Here is a 14186-nt window from a genome sequence, read left to right as displayed (position 1 = left end):
TTCCACTTACTGCATGGTGCCCAAGACGGGGGCATTGGGCTGGCTGGATCCCATTCTGCTGAATTAGTTTCTCAGGGTTACACATTTCTGCAGAAAAACTGGGAGAATATTTACATTTTCCCTATGGACTCCGAACAGCACTAGGTTTGCTTGCCTCTCTTTGAGCAGCACTTTCGATTTTGGCACATGCCATTTTACCTACCCAAGGCTTCAAGAACATTTTAGAAAATGTGGGCAGTGGTACCGTTTTGGCGCTACCAGGTGATTCATCTATTTCTTCTTGACTGACTTCTTGATTCGGACGTCTTCCAGTCGGGCCATTTGACTGACAAGAAAAGGGTGGTTTCTTTTCCTCAGCGCTCTTTTCTCCTGTACTATTTATAGGTATATCGGAGAGATTTTTTATTCATATAGGAGAGAAATGTGTTTCTTCCCAAGACTAGGGCGATGGGTCACAGTCTCAGGTTTGCATCCTTCTTTGGTCACCATGACCCAAAGTATGGGATTCTGTACAGGTTATAGGATCCATGTTGCTGACTCCACTGGGAACTTCGGTTTGCTTTCCCATTATGCCGCTATAGCAGTCGCTTTTGTTCCAGTGGTTCCCGGTATCTCAGGGCTCCAATTATTTGGTAGGCTCCTCAAGTATCGCTCTGTATGATTTGGTGGCTCAGCGAGATTTCTTTTTTCAAAGGCATGCCTCTGTCTTTTCTGGACTAGCTCATGGCCACCAAACATCCCGGGCTGTCGGGTTGGGGGGCTCGGTGCCTTCCATCCTCAGCTCCAGGAGTCTGGTCTTAAGAGGCGACTCAGTACTTGTTCATTCTTCTACTCTTGAGCGTTGTCAGGCTACCTTTCTGGAGCTTCAGACCATTCTTCCGGACTGCCGCTGAGGGTCCTTTCATTCAGTATTATGATGGGGGTATTTCTCTACAGCTTGGGCAGTAGGTGATGTACTCAGTTGCCAGGTATGGTTGTTGTTCTACTTCAGTGGGTGGACCCTCATCTTCCTCTTCTGTTGGCAGATCATTTTAAGGGTGAGGAAAAGAGTTTGGATAGACTTTCTCTCCGCGAAATCTGAGCATGGCCCATTTATTGTATGTAACATTGAAAGGTACATGGGGGAGGTGGGAGGGAGGTAAAAGTTGTCACAGTTGGCCGAGGCAGGAGGGGTCCCTCCTGTCCCAGCCCATCAGGTCTTAAGGCATGCCTGGCGGAGGCCTACAACAGGTCTGGGAAGGGGGGCTGGTGGATGCAGACCCGAATATAAGCCAAGACTCCCATTTTTGGGCTTTTTTTTTTTTTTGATCAAAAATCTTGGCTTATATTGAGTACATACAGCACTCTTGAGTCTATCTCCTCTTAACTTCATCCTATGCCCTCTTGTTCCAGAGCCTTTCCTCCAAAGTATACATATTGAGAATTTTAAGGCTGTCCCCATATGCCTTATGACGAAGACCACACACCATTTTAGTTGCCTTCCTCTGGGCTGACTCCATCCAGCCTCCAGAATTGTACACAATATTCTAAATGAGGTCTCACCAGAGTCTTATACAGGGGCATCAATACCTCCTTTTTCCTACTGACCATACCTCTTCCTATGCACCCTAGCATCCTTCTAGCATTCACGTCACCTTTTCAACCTGTTTGGCTACAATCACACCCAAATCCCACTCTTCTGCCGTGCACATAAGTTCTTCACCCCCTAAACTATATTGTTCCTTTGAGTTTTTGTAGCCCAAATGCATGACCTTACATTTCTTAGCATTAAATCTTAGCTGCCAAATTTCAGACCATTCTTCAAGCTTCACTAGTTCCAGCCTCAAGGTACAGTATATGGATGCTATCTTTATACATCTTCCTGTTATTTGACTGGGCAAGGCTGTGTACCATTTGCTTTTTCTGTAATGTAACAGAACTGTGCTATGTTTGAATTACAAATTGTAAAATTCTTAGCTTGACAGCTGGACAATCCTTTTTTCTTGAAAGAAATGTTATAAGATATGGAATGTTTAGAATGACACAGGGACAAATTTTTCCCCGTCCCTGCAGGAACTCATTTTCCCATCCCCATGAGTTCCTTTCATGTCCCTGTCCTGCAAGCTCTGACCTCATCTGCATAAGCCTCAAACACTTTAAAATCATAAGTGTTCAAAGCGTGTGCAGTTGAAACGGAGCCTACTGGAATGGGACAGGGGCAGCGACAAAACTCGCAGGGATGGGGAAAAATTTGTCCCCGAGTCATTCTCTAATGAAATGTCTGAAGAATACAACACAAGCTTGAATACTGGTACATAGAAACATGAAACATGGCAGCATGTGATGAAATAACTATCAAGGCTGTGTTTTCATAGACTGATAGTCAGAATTTTCAGACTTTCCATCCTGTGGAAAAACAATACAATTATTTCAATTGAGTTTTCAGAGGCTGCATTTTTTTCATGCTCCTCCTAAAATAAGTATAGGAAACGTAGGACTGCATAACCCAGGTCTGTTGTATCAAGAATAAGTATTTTTTGTTTGCAGGTACTGTTCCATCAATATGTATTATTATTTATTTTATTTTTTACAGGGGGAATCTGTAAAATATTTCCTGGACAATTTGGATAAACTTGGAGAGCGAGTGAGTTCAGTCTTTTTCTATTTATATTATTGGAGGTTTGTCTTGTTAATGTGTTTATAAATGTAAAATTCAGTGTGTTGTTTTCCAGCTAAAGTTTTTTTTATAGTATTAAATCCTGTATATTTGTGTGTGCTTTACACCATAGATACTACCATATATACTTGAATATAAGATGAGATTTTTGGCAGGAGTGAGCTTTCCGCACTCCTGCCCCACGCTGAGCCCCTCCCTGAATGGCTGTCACGAGTTCTTGCGGTCCAGCGGTATACCAGGCAGGAGTGACTTTTTTGCACTTAGGTCTGACACTGAGCCACTCGCTGAATGGCTGCCACCAGTTATCACGGGACTTGTGAAAACTGGTGGCAGCCATTCAGGGAGTAGCTCAAGGCCGAGCAGGAATGCAGAAAGCTCACTCCTGCCCAGTACACCACTGGTCCACCAGGGATTCAAAAACGTACACGAGGGGAGGTGGGAGGAGATTAAAAAAAATTGTCAGAGACGGGAGGGATCCCAGCCTACCACTGGACCACCAAGTTTCAAGTTTATTAGGTTTTTATATACCGCCTATCAAGGTTATCTAAACGGATAATGAAGCTACAATTACGGTTTTACGATCAGGTACTCAAGTATTTTCCCTAGCTGTCCCGGTGGGCTCACAATCTATCTAATGTACCTGGGGCTATGGAGGACTGAATGACTTGCCCAGGGTCAACAAGGACAAGCGCAGGCTCGGTGGAGGCCTGCAGGAAGGTGGGACAGGGTGCATAGCCTGGCAGGGAGGGTGGACAGGGTGCAGATCCTGGCAGGGCACATGAATATTAACCCCCCCTGGGCTTATATTTGAGTCAACCTTTTTTCCTCCTTTTTTGGGGGGGGGGGAGGGTACCTCGACTTTTATTCGGATCGTCTTATATTCGAGTATAGTTGCAAATCTTCGTGCAATTGAAGGGCACAAAAGCATTTAAAAGAAGGCAAAGGGAGGGTTGCAGTGGGAGGGAATATAAATATTAAGGGAAAGTGGCGTTAATGTGGTCAAAGGCTTTAATTATAAAAGTGATTCACATGATGCAGGTTTACAGAAACCATTGTACTGTGCATGAGGTGTCCCTGTTCTACCAGCAGAACTGCTTCTCTTCACTCACTGCCCTAAATTCTGTTAATGATTTTCAACCAGTTTTAAATATCAGTTCTTACACATAATGCCTCATGTATAGAATGTTTTGAAATTAACTGATAAATGATGAATTAAAATATAACCACAAGCCAAAATGTATTCTATTCAGTTGTTTACCCTTTTTTGTTTGTTTGTCCAGATAACTTGAGGAGGAAATGCTGCTGAATAATCCTGCGAAATTCGTAGGCCCAAAGAGATTTAGAATTCAGATGTTTGTAGTCTTGTTATTTACTTTCCCCGATGTGTAATTCCCAGAATAAATTTAGTGGGAGAATATGTAAATGGATCAGTAGGTCTAGTACAGATAACTGTGTCAACAGATTTGCATGTATTTGCCTACTTATCCATATATATAACAATTCCGGCATGGACTTTGACTGTATATACTCTGAGCCCATCTATTTGAATGTGTTCAAAGAACTTTATGGTTAAAGGGGAAAGACTAGAAAAAAATCTACCGTATATACTCGAATATAAAAATTGGCCCCAAAAATGGGTGTCTCAGTTTATATTCGGGAATCTCGGAGAGAGCAAGAACCAGAAGGCCTTGAGCATGCGCAGATGCTCAAGGCCCAGGCAAGAGGCAGGAACTTCTTGCACCAGCACGTCCTGTGGGCTGCGTGCCAGATGGGGAGTGCCAGTTCACGCGCAGGGGGAGCAATGCCAGTTCTTGGGGGGGGGGGGGGCGGTGCTCACAAATCAAGTCAACACTCGGTTTGCGAGAATGTTTTGCTCGTCTTGCAAAACACTCGCAAACTGAGGTTTGACTGTACTTTTTTTTTTTTCTTCCTCTAGTGGGCTCACATTCTGAGTTCAGTACTTGGAGCAATGGAGGCATAAGTGACTTGCCCTGGGTCACAAGGAGCTGCAGTGGGATCCGATTGACCTTCTAGTAAAGAATCCCCTTTCTCTTCCCAGAAGTCAAGATCTTCTCAGGCAGGGACTGGTAGAAATGGAAGATCTGGATCCCTTTTGTCTTACAGTATGGCCACTGAGAGACGCTGTTTAGAGAACCATAGGTATTCCCCTGCAGAGACATCTATGCTGTTTTACTCTAGGAAATCCTTTAAATCCCTAGCTTATGTCGGGGTCTGGTGTGTGAGACCTGGTGTGTGGGAACAGTCTCTTTTTCTGGGATCCTAATTTGTTTTTCTTCAGCACAATCCAGATCAGGGGCTGATGTTGAGATCCCTGAAGTTCAGGTGGCTGTACTATCAAATTTAGGGGGGAAAGCAAAAGGCCATCTCTTTGGTTCTGCATGGAGAGGTGGCCTGGTGCATTTGCATCCCCAATTTCGTTCTTCCTTCCCACAGTGGGACCTTAATTTGGTCCTCGGCACTGCAGTTAGAGAAGCCAAACTCCCAAGGCAGTTTGTGTGGTGGCTATCACCTCTGCACAGTGGGTCTCAGAATTCCAGGCTCTGTTGTGTCGGGGCCCATATCTCTTCTCAGAGGATTCAGTGTCTATGTCTGGCTCCACCACCCTTTCTACCGAAGGTGGTGTCGCCATTACTTTGAATCAGGTCTGCTTGCCCTCCTTTGTAACGGGGTTCAATTCCTGTGGGACTGGAAGCTTCATAAGCTGTCATATCGTAAGAACAAGAACAGCCGTTCGCATTCATGCTCAGAATCCCATCTTCACAATAGCCAATCCAGATCATGTACCTAGCAAAAATCCAAATAGTAGCAATATTTTATGCTACTGAACTAGGGCAAGCAGTGGCTTCACCCATGTATGTCTCAATAGCAGACTGGACTTTTCCTGTAGGAACTTGTCCAAACCTTTTTTAAAACCAGCTATATTAACTACTCTTGCTACTACATCCTCTGGCAATGCATTCCAGAGCTTAACTATTGTCTGAGTGAAAAAATGTTTTCTCCTATTGGTTTTAAAAGTATACAGGAGGCCCTTGAAGTTGCCTACTTGTTTCGTATGACACGTACAAAAATGTTAAGGCCTCTACCTAGACACCTCTTACTACATGAATTTCAGGTTTTAGGGGTTGAAAATTTGCATGGCTTAGTGCCATAAGTTAGGGTATCTACATGCCAAGTTTCATTAAAATTGAAGATGGTAAGTTGGGGACCACTTGTACAGTTGGCATGGACTGACATTACATTACATTAGTGATTTATATTCCGCCATTACCTTGCGGTTCAAGGCGGATTACATATGAATTGTCAGGACATTTAGAAGTACATAAGAACATAAACAGTGCCTCTGCTGGGTCAGACCAGAGGTCCATCATGCCCAGCAGTCCACTCACGCGGTGGCCCATCCGGTCCAGGACCTGTCTAGTAATACTCTATCTATACCCTTCTATCCTGCTCCTGATTGGTGAGGTCCGACTTTAGTGCAGGAAGAGGCGGTTGGAGCATACCGCGAGTGATTTCCTTCACTCGCTGGCGCTCCGGCTGCCCTCTCCTGTCTCCCACTGCTAAAAACAGTATTCGTGTTTTTTCAGCATCTGCGGGGGTTCCTCCATATCTAAACTAAACTAAACCTTAAGTTTGTATACCGCATCCTCTCCACAATCGTAGAGTATCCTCTGGACATTTTCTAATTCGAACTCATATGAACTTTATTTGCCGTCAATTTATTTGTTTCTGTTATACTGGAGGAAGTGGGAAAGGCATGTCAAATACTGTACTTTTTATCTAATGTATGTGACACAGCAAACACTAGAAGTCACATTGTTTATAAGTTTAGAATGAATTTTCCTATCCTGTATCAAAAATCCTATATGCAACACACCAATCCCAGACTTTTCACTTTGTCATACAACAAAACAAATATATTTTCAAATTCTGGTGTCACCTCAATTACAGTAATACAAAATTCCTCCACTGTCAGCTACTGTTAAGCCACACTCAAAACCCTACAAATATAATACTCAGAAACTATATAGCAAACGTCAGACCTTCAACATGATCAGTTGGGGCTGGAGGAAGCAGTTGTTATTGAAGTCAGTGGAAAAGCAGAAATAGGGACCAGTTACTGGGATTTCAAGAACCTGACTCGAGATTGCTGGTCTTCCCAGCTTGCAGATAATGATGGTTGTTAAGGAAACACCAAACATTTCCCATCTCTTGGGGACACGCTGGCTGAGAACCACTGCTCTAACACATGACTGATTTTACACACAATTGCAAAGGCCAACCTAAGCTTTTGGTGCTTGACAGCTGAAAAATCATCAATATTCTGTTTAATTGCTTATTCAACTACAGTCTTTAAAACTATATCATGAGCATTGAGCCCTAGGAACTTTTGAAACTGGGAAATGGCCAAGCTCAAATAGGTTAGTAACCTGGTCAGTTGAAATTGATTCATATTTATCTCTAGTTTATTGCATTTATCAACTAGTATTTTTAAACAATTTTTATGGTTATCAAAATAAAGGACAACAGCATTACAAACTATGAATGGCAATATAAAAACCAATTTCTTTTAACTTTACCACAAACAATGGTAATATAAACAGTGAGTTCCCCCCAACCCCAAACCAAAAACCTAACCTGCAATACATAGCATACCGGGTTCTTTCTTGGATCTTTACAGCATAAAACACTGGCCTTCTATCCTTCCAAAGCTCAAGCTATACCACCATAAATCCCCTGAAAAGGGAATCTCCACTAATTGTCCAAAATAACCTTTGAGAACAAATTTCTTAATTTGCTGAAGTTACCATGATTACAACTGTATAGAAACAATTGTTTTGTGTTTTGTAGGATTATCTACCATCTCAGCAAGACATTCTGCTAGCCAGAAAACCCACCAAAGGAATTCATGAGTATGATTTTGAAATCAAAAATGTCCCATTCAAGATGGTTGATGTCGGTGGTCAAAGATCAGAGCGAAAACGATGGTTTGAGTGCTTCGACAGTGTAACTTCAATACTGTTCCTTGTGTCTTCAAGTGAATATGACCAGGTGCTGATGGAGGATCGACTGACAAATCGTCTTACAGAGTCTCTAAACATTTTTGAAACAATAGTCAACAACAGGGTTTTCAGCAACGTCTCCATCATCCTTTTCCTAAACAAGACAGACTTGCTTGAAGAGAAAGTAAAAATAGTGAGCATCAAGGACTACTTCCCAGAGTATGAAGGGAATCCCCACTACCTGTCAGATGTCCAAAAATTTCTGGTAGATTGCTTCCGCAGCAAGCGCCGGGATCAGCAGCAGAAGCCTCTCTACCACCACTTTACCACGGCTATCAACACGGAAAACATCCGCCTGGTATTCCGTGACGTCAAGGACACCATTCTTCATGACAACCTCAAACAGCTTATGCTGCAGTGATGTGGGCAGACTTCAGTTGTAATGCTCTTCCTTATGTGTTCCTCACTTAAAACATTTTAGCTGTTTACAGCAGAAGTAGAAAAATCAGTTTTCTTGCGGCTGCCTTAGTGTTTGGCTGAAGGGCTGATGATGAACATGCCAATTTCTGCTCAAGATCTGGCTTTTTAACTTCCACTTTTAACTTCAAGCCCATCTGAAATTTTTAGTAGTATGAAGCTTCAAGCTTTCATCTCTCCCAGCTATGGAACTGGTTTGGTGGACGATTAATGTTGTAGGCATATGCCGAGGTAAAAGATTTCCGAAGAAAGCCTCTTCTGAAATTTTTAATTTGTATTTTATGTTAAGATGATTTAAGTTGTAATTGCTGATACAAAGGTTATAGGAAAAATCAGATGCTGAACTTGAGTCCTCCACCACATTAAAAGTTTGCTGCACTACTTGTCCTTACATCCCCCCCCCCCTCCACTGGAATTTGGAAGATAACGTCTGCATAGATGAGAACCATAAAATTTTAATTCTGTTTGGTTTTCCTTGTGTGATGATTTTTTAAATGTTTTAAAGTTTACATTGAATGCAGTTTTGGTTTAAACTAATGACAGATGATCATCTAATGGGTAGGAAAGGCCAGAACTACAAATTTGTATTCCAGCATGTCTTGACAATGTTTGAAAGGAAATGTCAGTTGTTTTTTTTTTTGGGGGGGGGTGTATTGGAGCACATACTATAATACCATTTTTTGAAGTCTGCCACTAGAAGTCAAAACTGCATTTATCTGTACAGTATCTATTGCAATTAACACATGAAATTTTCCAGACTTCTTGCATTCAAAGCAAATTCTACCTAATAGTCAACTGAAGGGAAGTGCCTTCTGATCTGTTGTGTTCCATCACTGTCCTGGGAACCTCTAGGCTCCATTTGTAGCTTTCTTTTTGGTTTTTATTTTAAAGTAATTTTATACTAAAGGTGAAAGAGAGAAAGCACACTTGGATAATTGGTTAATTATTGGAAGTTATCTACTTGAAGTTGCTTTTTATAAATGCTTGCCTATTTGAGACGGGAAATTGTAGAGCTGGTTAAATACCCTCACTTTCCCTGGAATGACCACTTGCTAAGTGTTATAAAGGTATTGATTCAGATAGAAAATTCAGTTTTTCCATTGTTAACATTTAAGTTCACAACTTAGATGCTGAGTTGGATTATGAGTATTAAGTCTGAAACGAATGTTCCATTTTCAAGATTTTGGGGTGTTTTTTTCCCTGAAAAACCTGGTTAAGATTATTGGAGCTAAAAGGAGAAAATAGTGTGATTTGATGTGGGGTTTTTTTTTTTTTTTTTTGTAGCTAAGATAACCAAAACCTCCCTGGGCTTTTTATGGCTCTGTTGAAAGGGAGACTTGGTTTTAGTGAACCTGATTTTTATTTAAAGACTTCAAACCTAAAATTTTAAGAGGTTTTTCTGTAGTGGTCAGCCATTGTGAGATATTTGAATCTCCGCACCAAACAGTATTTGGTTTTGTCCAGCCACAAATGCATATCTAGCCAAATTTTGTGTTCTTGCCAAATAAATCCTGCTCTTGCCAGTGGCTCCAGAATGAGAAATTTATTCTGAACTGCTTTCATCCATTGAGTTTTAAGTATGAGAACTTTTTTTAGGTGTTTAACTTGTTGCCAAGTGTTTCAGTGACCTACTGATGGAGTGCTTTAGAACAAGCAGCTAGTTGGTTGACAAAAGTGATCTGAATTGTTTTGTGGTGGTACCATTTTTGGTAGCAGATAACAAGCCAAACTGTTTCCTTCACTTTTAAACTGCCTTAATCCTGTTATGCATGTGGGAAATGGTGTGTCCCTGTAACACACTTGCAGTTGGTTAAGAAGGACGATTCCATGGTTTTGGCGTGTTATTTAATATATTTACATTAGGGAATTGTCTTTGTTAGTTTCTTTCCTTGTGGGAAAAAAAACACATTTTAGTAGTGTTCACACATTGGCACTAATTTTTCCAATAGTTTTAAAGATGTATTGAACATAGAATGAAGGATTTTGGATTCCCCCTTCTGTTATATTTGCACCATGACTGATCTGTCATTTTTTCCTGTTCTGCTGGTTAAGCCAAATGTCATGCTGTTAAGTATTTCACAAAGAGCAAGAGTGCTTATACTTTACCCGTAAGCAGCTAGACTTAAAGATTCAGATTACTGAACAGAGGACACCAGAAACATGTTTCATTATCCAGTTTGTAAATTGTAAAAGACCATTTAGAAGATTGGGCACTAACCTTAGCTACCAGATTGGATGTTAGTTTTAGGGCATGAACTGAAGCTGGTGAAAATCTGCTCTGTATGTTTGCTACTGTAACTTAAAATGTAAGTCTTCTGTTTGATCTTTCTTTTATGAAGAATTCTTTTAGAAGGTATTCAATATAGATAAGGGGTGCGTCACAGTTGTACACTTTCTCAAGGTGTTTGATTCATTCTAAAACAGTTTTACATGTTGCTTTAAACGACAATGAGCACAATGATGTGAGTTAGCAGAAAAAAATAGAAAGATTGTGTAGTTTTGTGTTGTAATGCAGAGGATGCTGGATTTATCAAGCCGTTTGCCAGCAGAGTTTTATGTCCATTTAACCAGCTAAAATTTAGATGGTGATTTTATTGCTAACCTTCCTCTTGACTCCTCTTCATGGGAGTGTATTAACAGTGCCTGGACCTAAATGTAGTAGCTGTTTCCCAAAAATCAGACTTGAGTGCCTATCCGGTTTATTATGTTCGAGTAGCCTTAATAAGTATAAATACCTTATTGTGTAGCCCGTTGCCTTACTTAAGAGATAACAAAGTTCTGCTGTCAAGCTATAAACCAAGACATTAACTTTACACATAATTTAAAAGGTACTTAAGCCAACCAAATGCCTTAATTTACCTATTGACGGGGCTCAAAATTCTGTTTCCTTTCAGACGGTAACATATGGTATGGCTTGTTTTTACTAGTGATTTCTTAGCCACATATTTGGGGGTTTTTATGTACACCCTACACGAAATTCCAAGATGTTTGAACTTTTATCTCAAAGTGGGTTAGTTACTTATTTTATGTCCTTTATTGAAAAGTTTTCATCTCAAAATTAGGCTCAAAATTGCTTATTTCTATGTCATTAAAGTGACCCTTTTAATCTAATCTAAAACATATACTGTAAGACAGTGGTTCCCAAACTTTGTCAATTCACGGCATCCTTACTGTTTAATTTTTTTCATGGTGCCCCTAGGCCACACAGGTTCTCTTGTGGGTTCCCCTCCTGCCACCCCCTAGTGGCAGCAATCGGTCCTACCTTTGCCAGTGGATGTGCCCAAGCACTGCTCCATGCTACCTGCATGCTTCTGTTGTCGATACTGGCCCTCCGTATCCTCTGGACCACTTCAGGTGACAGGGCTTGGGCATCCCCATCAGCCATTCCATGGGTGCCACAATTGTGAAGGGGGTCTTAAAATAAGTCATGGCATACATCGTTTTGGAACCACTATTGTAAGATATTTTGTTAGTACTTTATGTATATACAAAAAGTCTAATATTTAAACAGTTTATAATGGAACTGTTGGATGCCTCTCTCACTCTCAGGACACAATTTCTTGTTTTCTTGCTGGTGCAATTACAATTTTTTGATTCAGTGTTAATCACTTGTGCATCGGTTCATTTTGTATAGTGTAGTGTGCTAGACACACAGTACAGTCTCCGCTCCTTGAAGCTTAAAATCTAGTCAGGACTGACAAGACTGCAGTCAGAAATTGAGGCCCAGAATTAAACCAAGGAAAGGTCTGTTTACACCCTGTGGGGAAAACCCCCCCACCTGGTTTAGTTTTTCCCATCATGTTTCACTCTATTGTCTTACTGATCACAGTATAATTTCATTGTCATACATTATCAAGACTTTTAAGAATAAGGGTTCCTTTTATGAAGCCGTATTGGCGGTTTAACATGCATAATAGCACTAATTTGCTAGCTGCGCTAGCCACTACCACCTCCTTTTGAGCAGGCGGTATTTTTTCGGCTAGCGCAAGAGTTAGTGTGCGCTAAAAAGTTCCATGCGATAAAGCCGCTAACGCGGCTTCGTAAAAGGAGCCCTAAGTTATCTGGAATGAGATTTCACTTCATTGTTTATCCCAGTTTTAAAATTTTGCCATTTTTTTAGCTTGGGTCTTTTCTAAGTCCCAGTGGTACAAAAAGGGCAGGGGTCATGCCACTTACAAAGCAAACGCAGGATAAAATGCTTAAGATTTATCCTCATCCTGTCTAGAAGTGGTAACTTTATTCATTATTGTTGGGTAGTAAGTAATGATCACTGTGATTTGATGTGTAATTAACATCGAGTGCAAACTTTTGCAATTAAATTTTACAACTGTACAATTTATGGTTGCTGTTTGGTACCAAGACAATTTTTTGATCCAGTAATAGGTGTGAATTTTTTTGTTCTGTTTTTGTTTTAACTGTTAAAATAGTGTAGAGTTTGAAATAACTCTTAGCTTGCAGTTGCTCAGGTCTATAAACTAGAAATCTGTTTACAATATGGCACACATTCATTTTTTTGTTATTTTTGTACTTAGTTTGCATTATTGAGCTGAGTGTTCATATTGCCACTTAAGTAGACAATATCATTTTTATGTCCAAAAATAAATGTACAGATAACACACACTAAATAGCACAAACTAATGTTCTCGTATTCAAATGGCCAACAGAGCATTCAAACATTTTTTGTTTCCAACAAGGGTTCTCTTAGGACATTACAGTATATCACAGTAAAAAAGATGCCTTTTCTAAGTTTTGCTAACTTGTGTTTGAAAACAGTTGACTTTGAATTATCTAATACTGTATGGTGATGGAAATAACCTATGTTAAAGCTTTAAGTGAGTTCCTCTGGGGATGGATAACTTTCCTTTTCTCTGTAGCTCTGCCAAACTTGACTGACTGCTTCTGACTTGTCTCCCTTTTTAGGTTGACTTATTTGTGATTTATAGTTCCTCTGTGTTGGAATGAATGTGATTGGATGAAACAAATTTTCCTTTCCTAGTCTAGCTTAATCTAAATAGCTCTGACCAGCCCATTAACATGGTCTGAAGACCATCCCTACCAGCCCCATTTAAGCTGATTGTGTGAGGTAAAAGGGAGAGGGCACTAATCTATTGTAAATAACGTGGAGAAAGTTTCTGTATCCAGTCAGTCTCGTGTTGGTGAATAGGAAGACTTTCATTATGTTCTTCAGAGGAACCTCCCCAGATAACCATTTTTATTGGTTTTGGATAAAAAGTTTTGTGACTTAGGATTTATTCATACAGTATGTATCTTTAAAAACTTTCCAGGGACAGAGCATAACTTGATTTGGTTGTAGATTTTCTTGCTTTCATTCAGTTGGCAATAAATTATTTCTAAAAGTGATTATGCAAAATGTGTTAACATCCTCTGGTTTAATAGAACCTTGCTACTAATAAAGCTTTGTTGCTTTCAGTTGTCCATTCTGTACATACATTTTGCAAATATGTTCCTTTTTTTTTTTGCTTTGTGTTAAAAATACAAACAAACAATTACTGACCTTTTAATAAACATTATAAAGACTGCTACAACCATGGTTTATCATTTCTTACAGTTCAAGTGCAAAAGGTGCTAGTGATATTTCTAAATGTTAGTGTTGACTTTAAGACTTACTCCTGTACTAAGTTTCTCCCAATCCAATCTTTTAGTTTCTATACCGGATCATCCTCCAGACAACAGAGGCTCAACTCGGTTCTTCAAATAAAATTACTTATGTAACAATTTTTTGAAAAAGAAAAGTCTTCAGATATTTTCTAATGACATAAAGGGAAAAAGTAGATCTGATGTCAACTGGTAGTTCATTCCAAATAGAAGTAAAGATGTATATAAAAGAGCAAGATCAACAAACACAAGTGTGGAAGAACAATATAATTCAAAATACAACACCCTCAATAACACTTCACGGAAAAGAGGACAAAGTGAAAGTGAATATCAAAATCCTGTCAGTGCAAGGGCTTCAAAAACATCTCAGACAAACCAATGTAAAGGAAAAAGCCTCAGAGCCCCCCCCCCCCCCC

At 40.1% G+C, this 14186-nt stretch overlaps 1 protein-coding gene across 1 annotated transcript in view; it reads left to right on the top strand.

Annotated features, from left to right (window-relative positions):
• The window catches only part of GNA13 (G protein subunit alpha 13), a 39073-nt gene extending 25491 nt beyond the window's left edge, over nucleotides 1-13582 (top strand). The window contains exons 3-4 of the mRNA XM_033960904.1: nucleotides 2573-2623; nucleotides 7526-13582. Of these exons, the coding sequence (XP_033816795.1) occupies nucleotides 2573-2623; nucleotides 7526-8098 (624 nt within the window). The 3' untranslated portion in view covers nucleotides 8099-13582. The remainder of the gene's footprint in view (nucleotides 1-2572; nucleotides 2624-7525) is intronic.
• The last annotated feature ends 604 nt before the right edge of the window (nucleotides 13583-14186 follow it).

The sequence above is a fragment of the Geotrypetes seraphini genome, chromosome 10 (assembly GCF_902459505.1).
Source record: "Geotrypetes seraphini chromosome 10, aGeoSer1.1, whole genome shotgun sequence".
In the NCBI taxonomy this organism is placed as follows: domain Eukaryota; kingdom Metazoa; phylum Chordata; class Amphibia; order Gymnophiona; family Dermophiidae; genus Geotrypetes; species Geotrypetes seraphini.
This window is presented reverse-complemented; position numbering and strand designations above follow the sequence as displayed.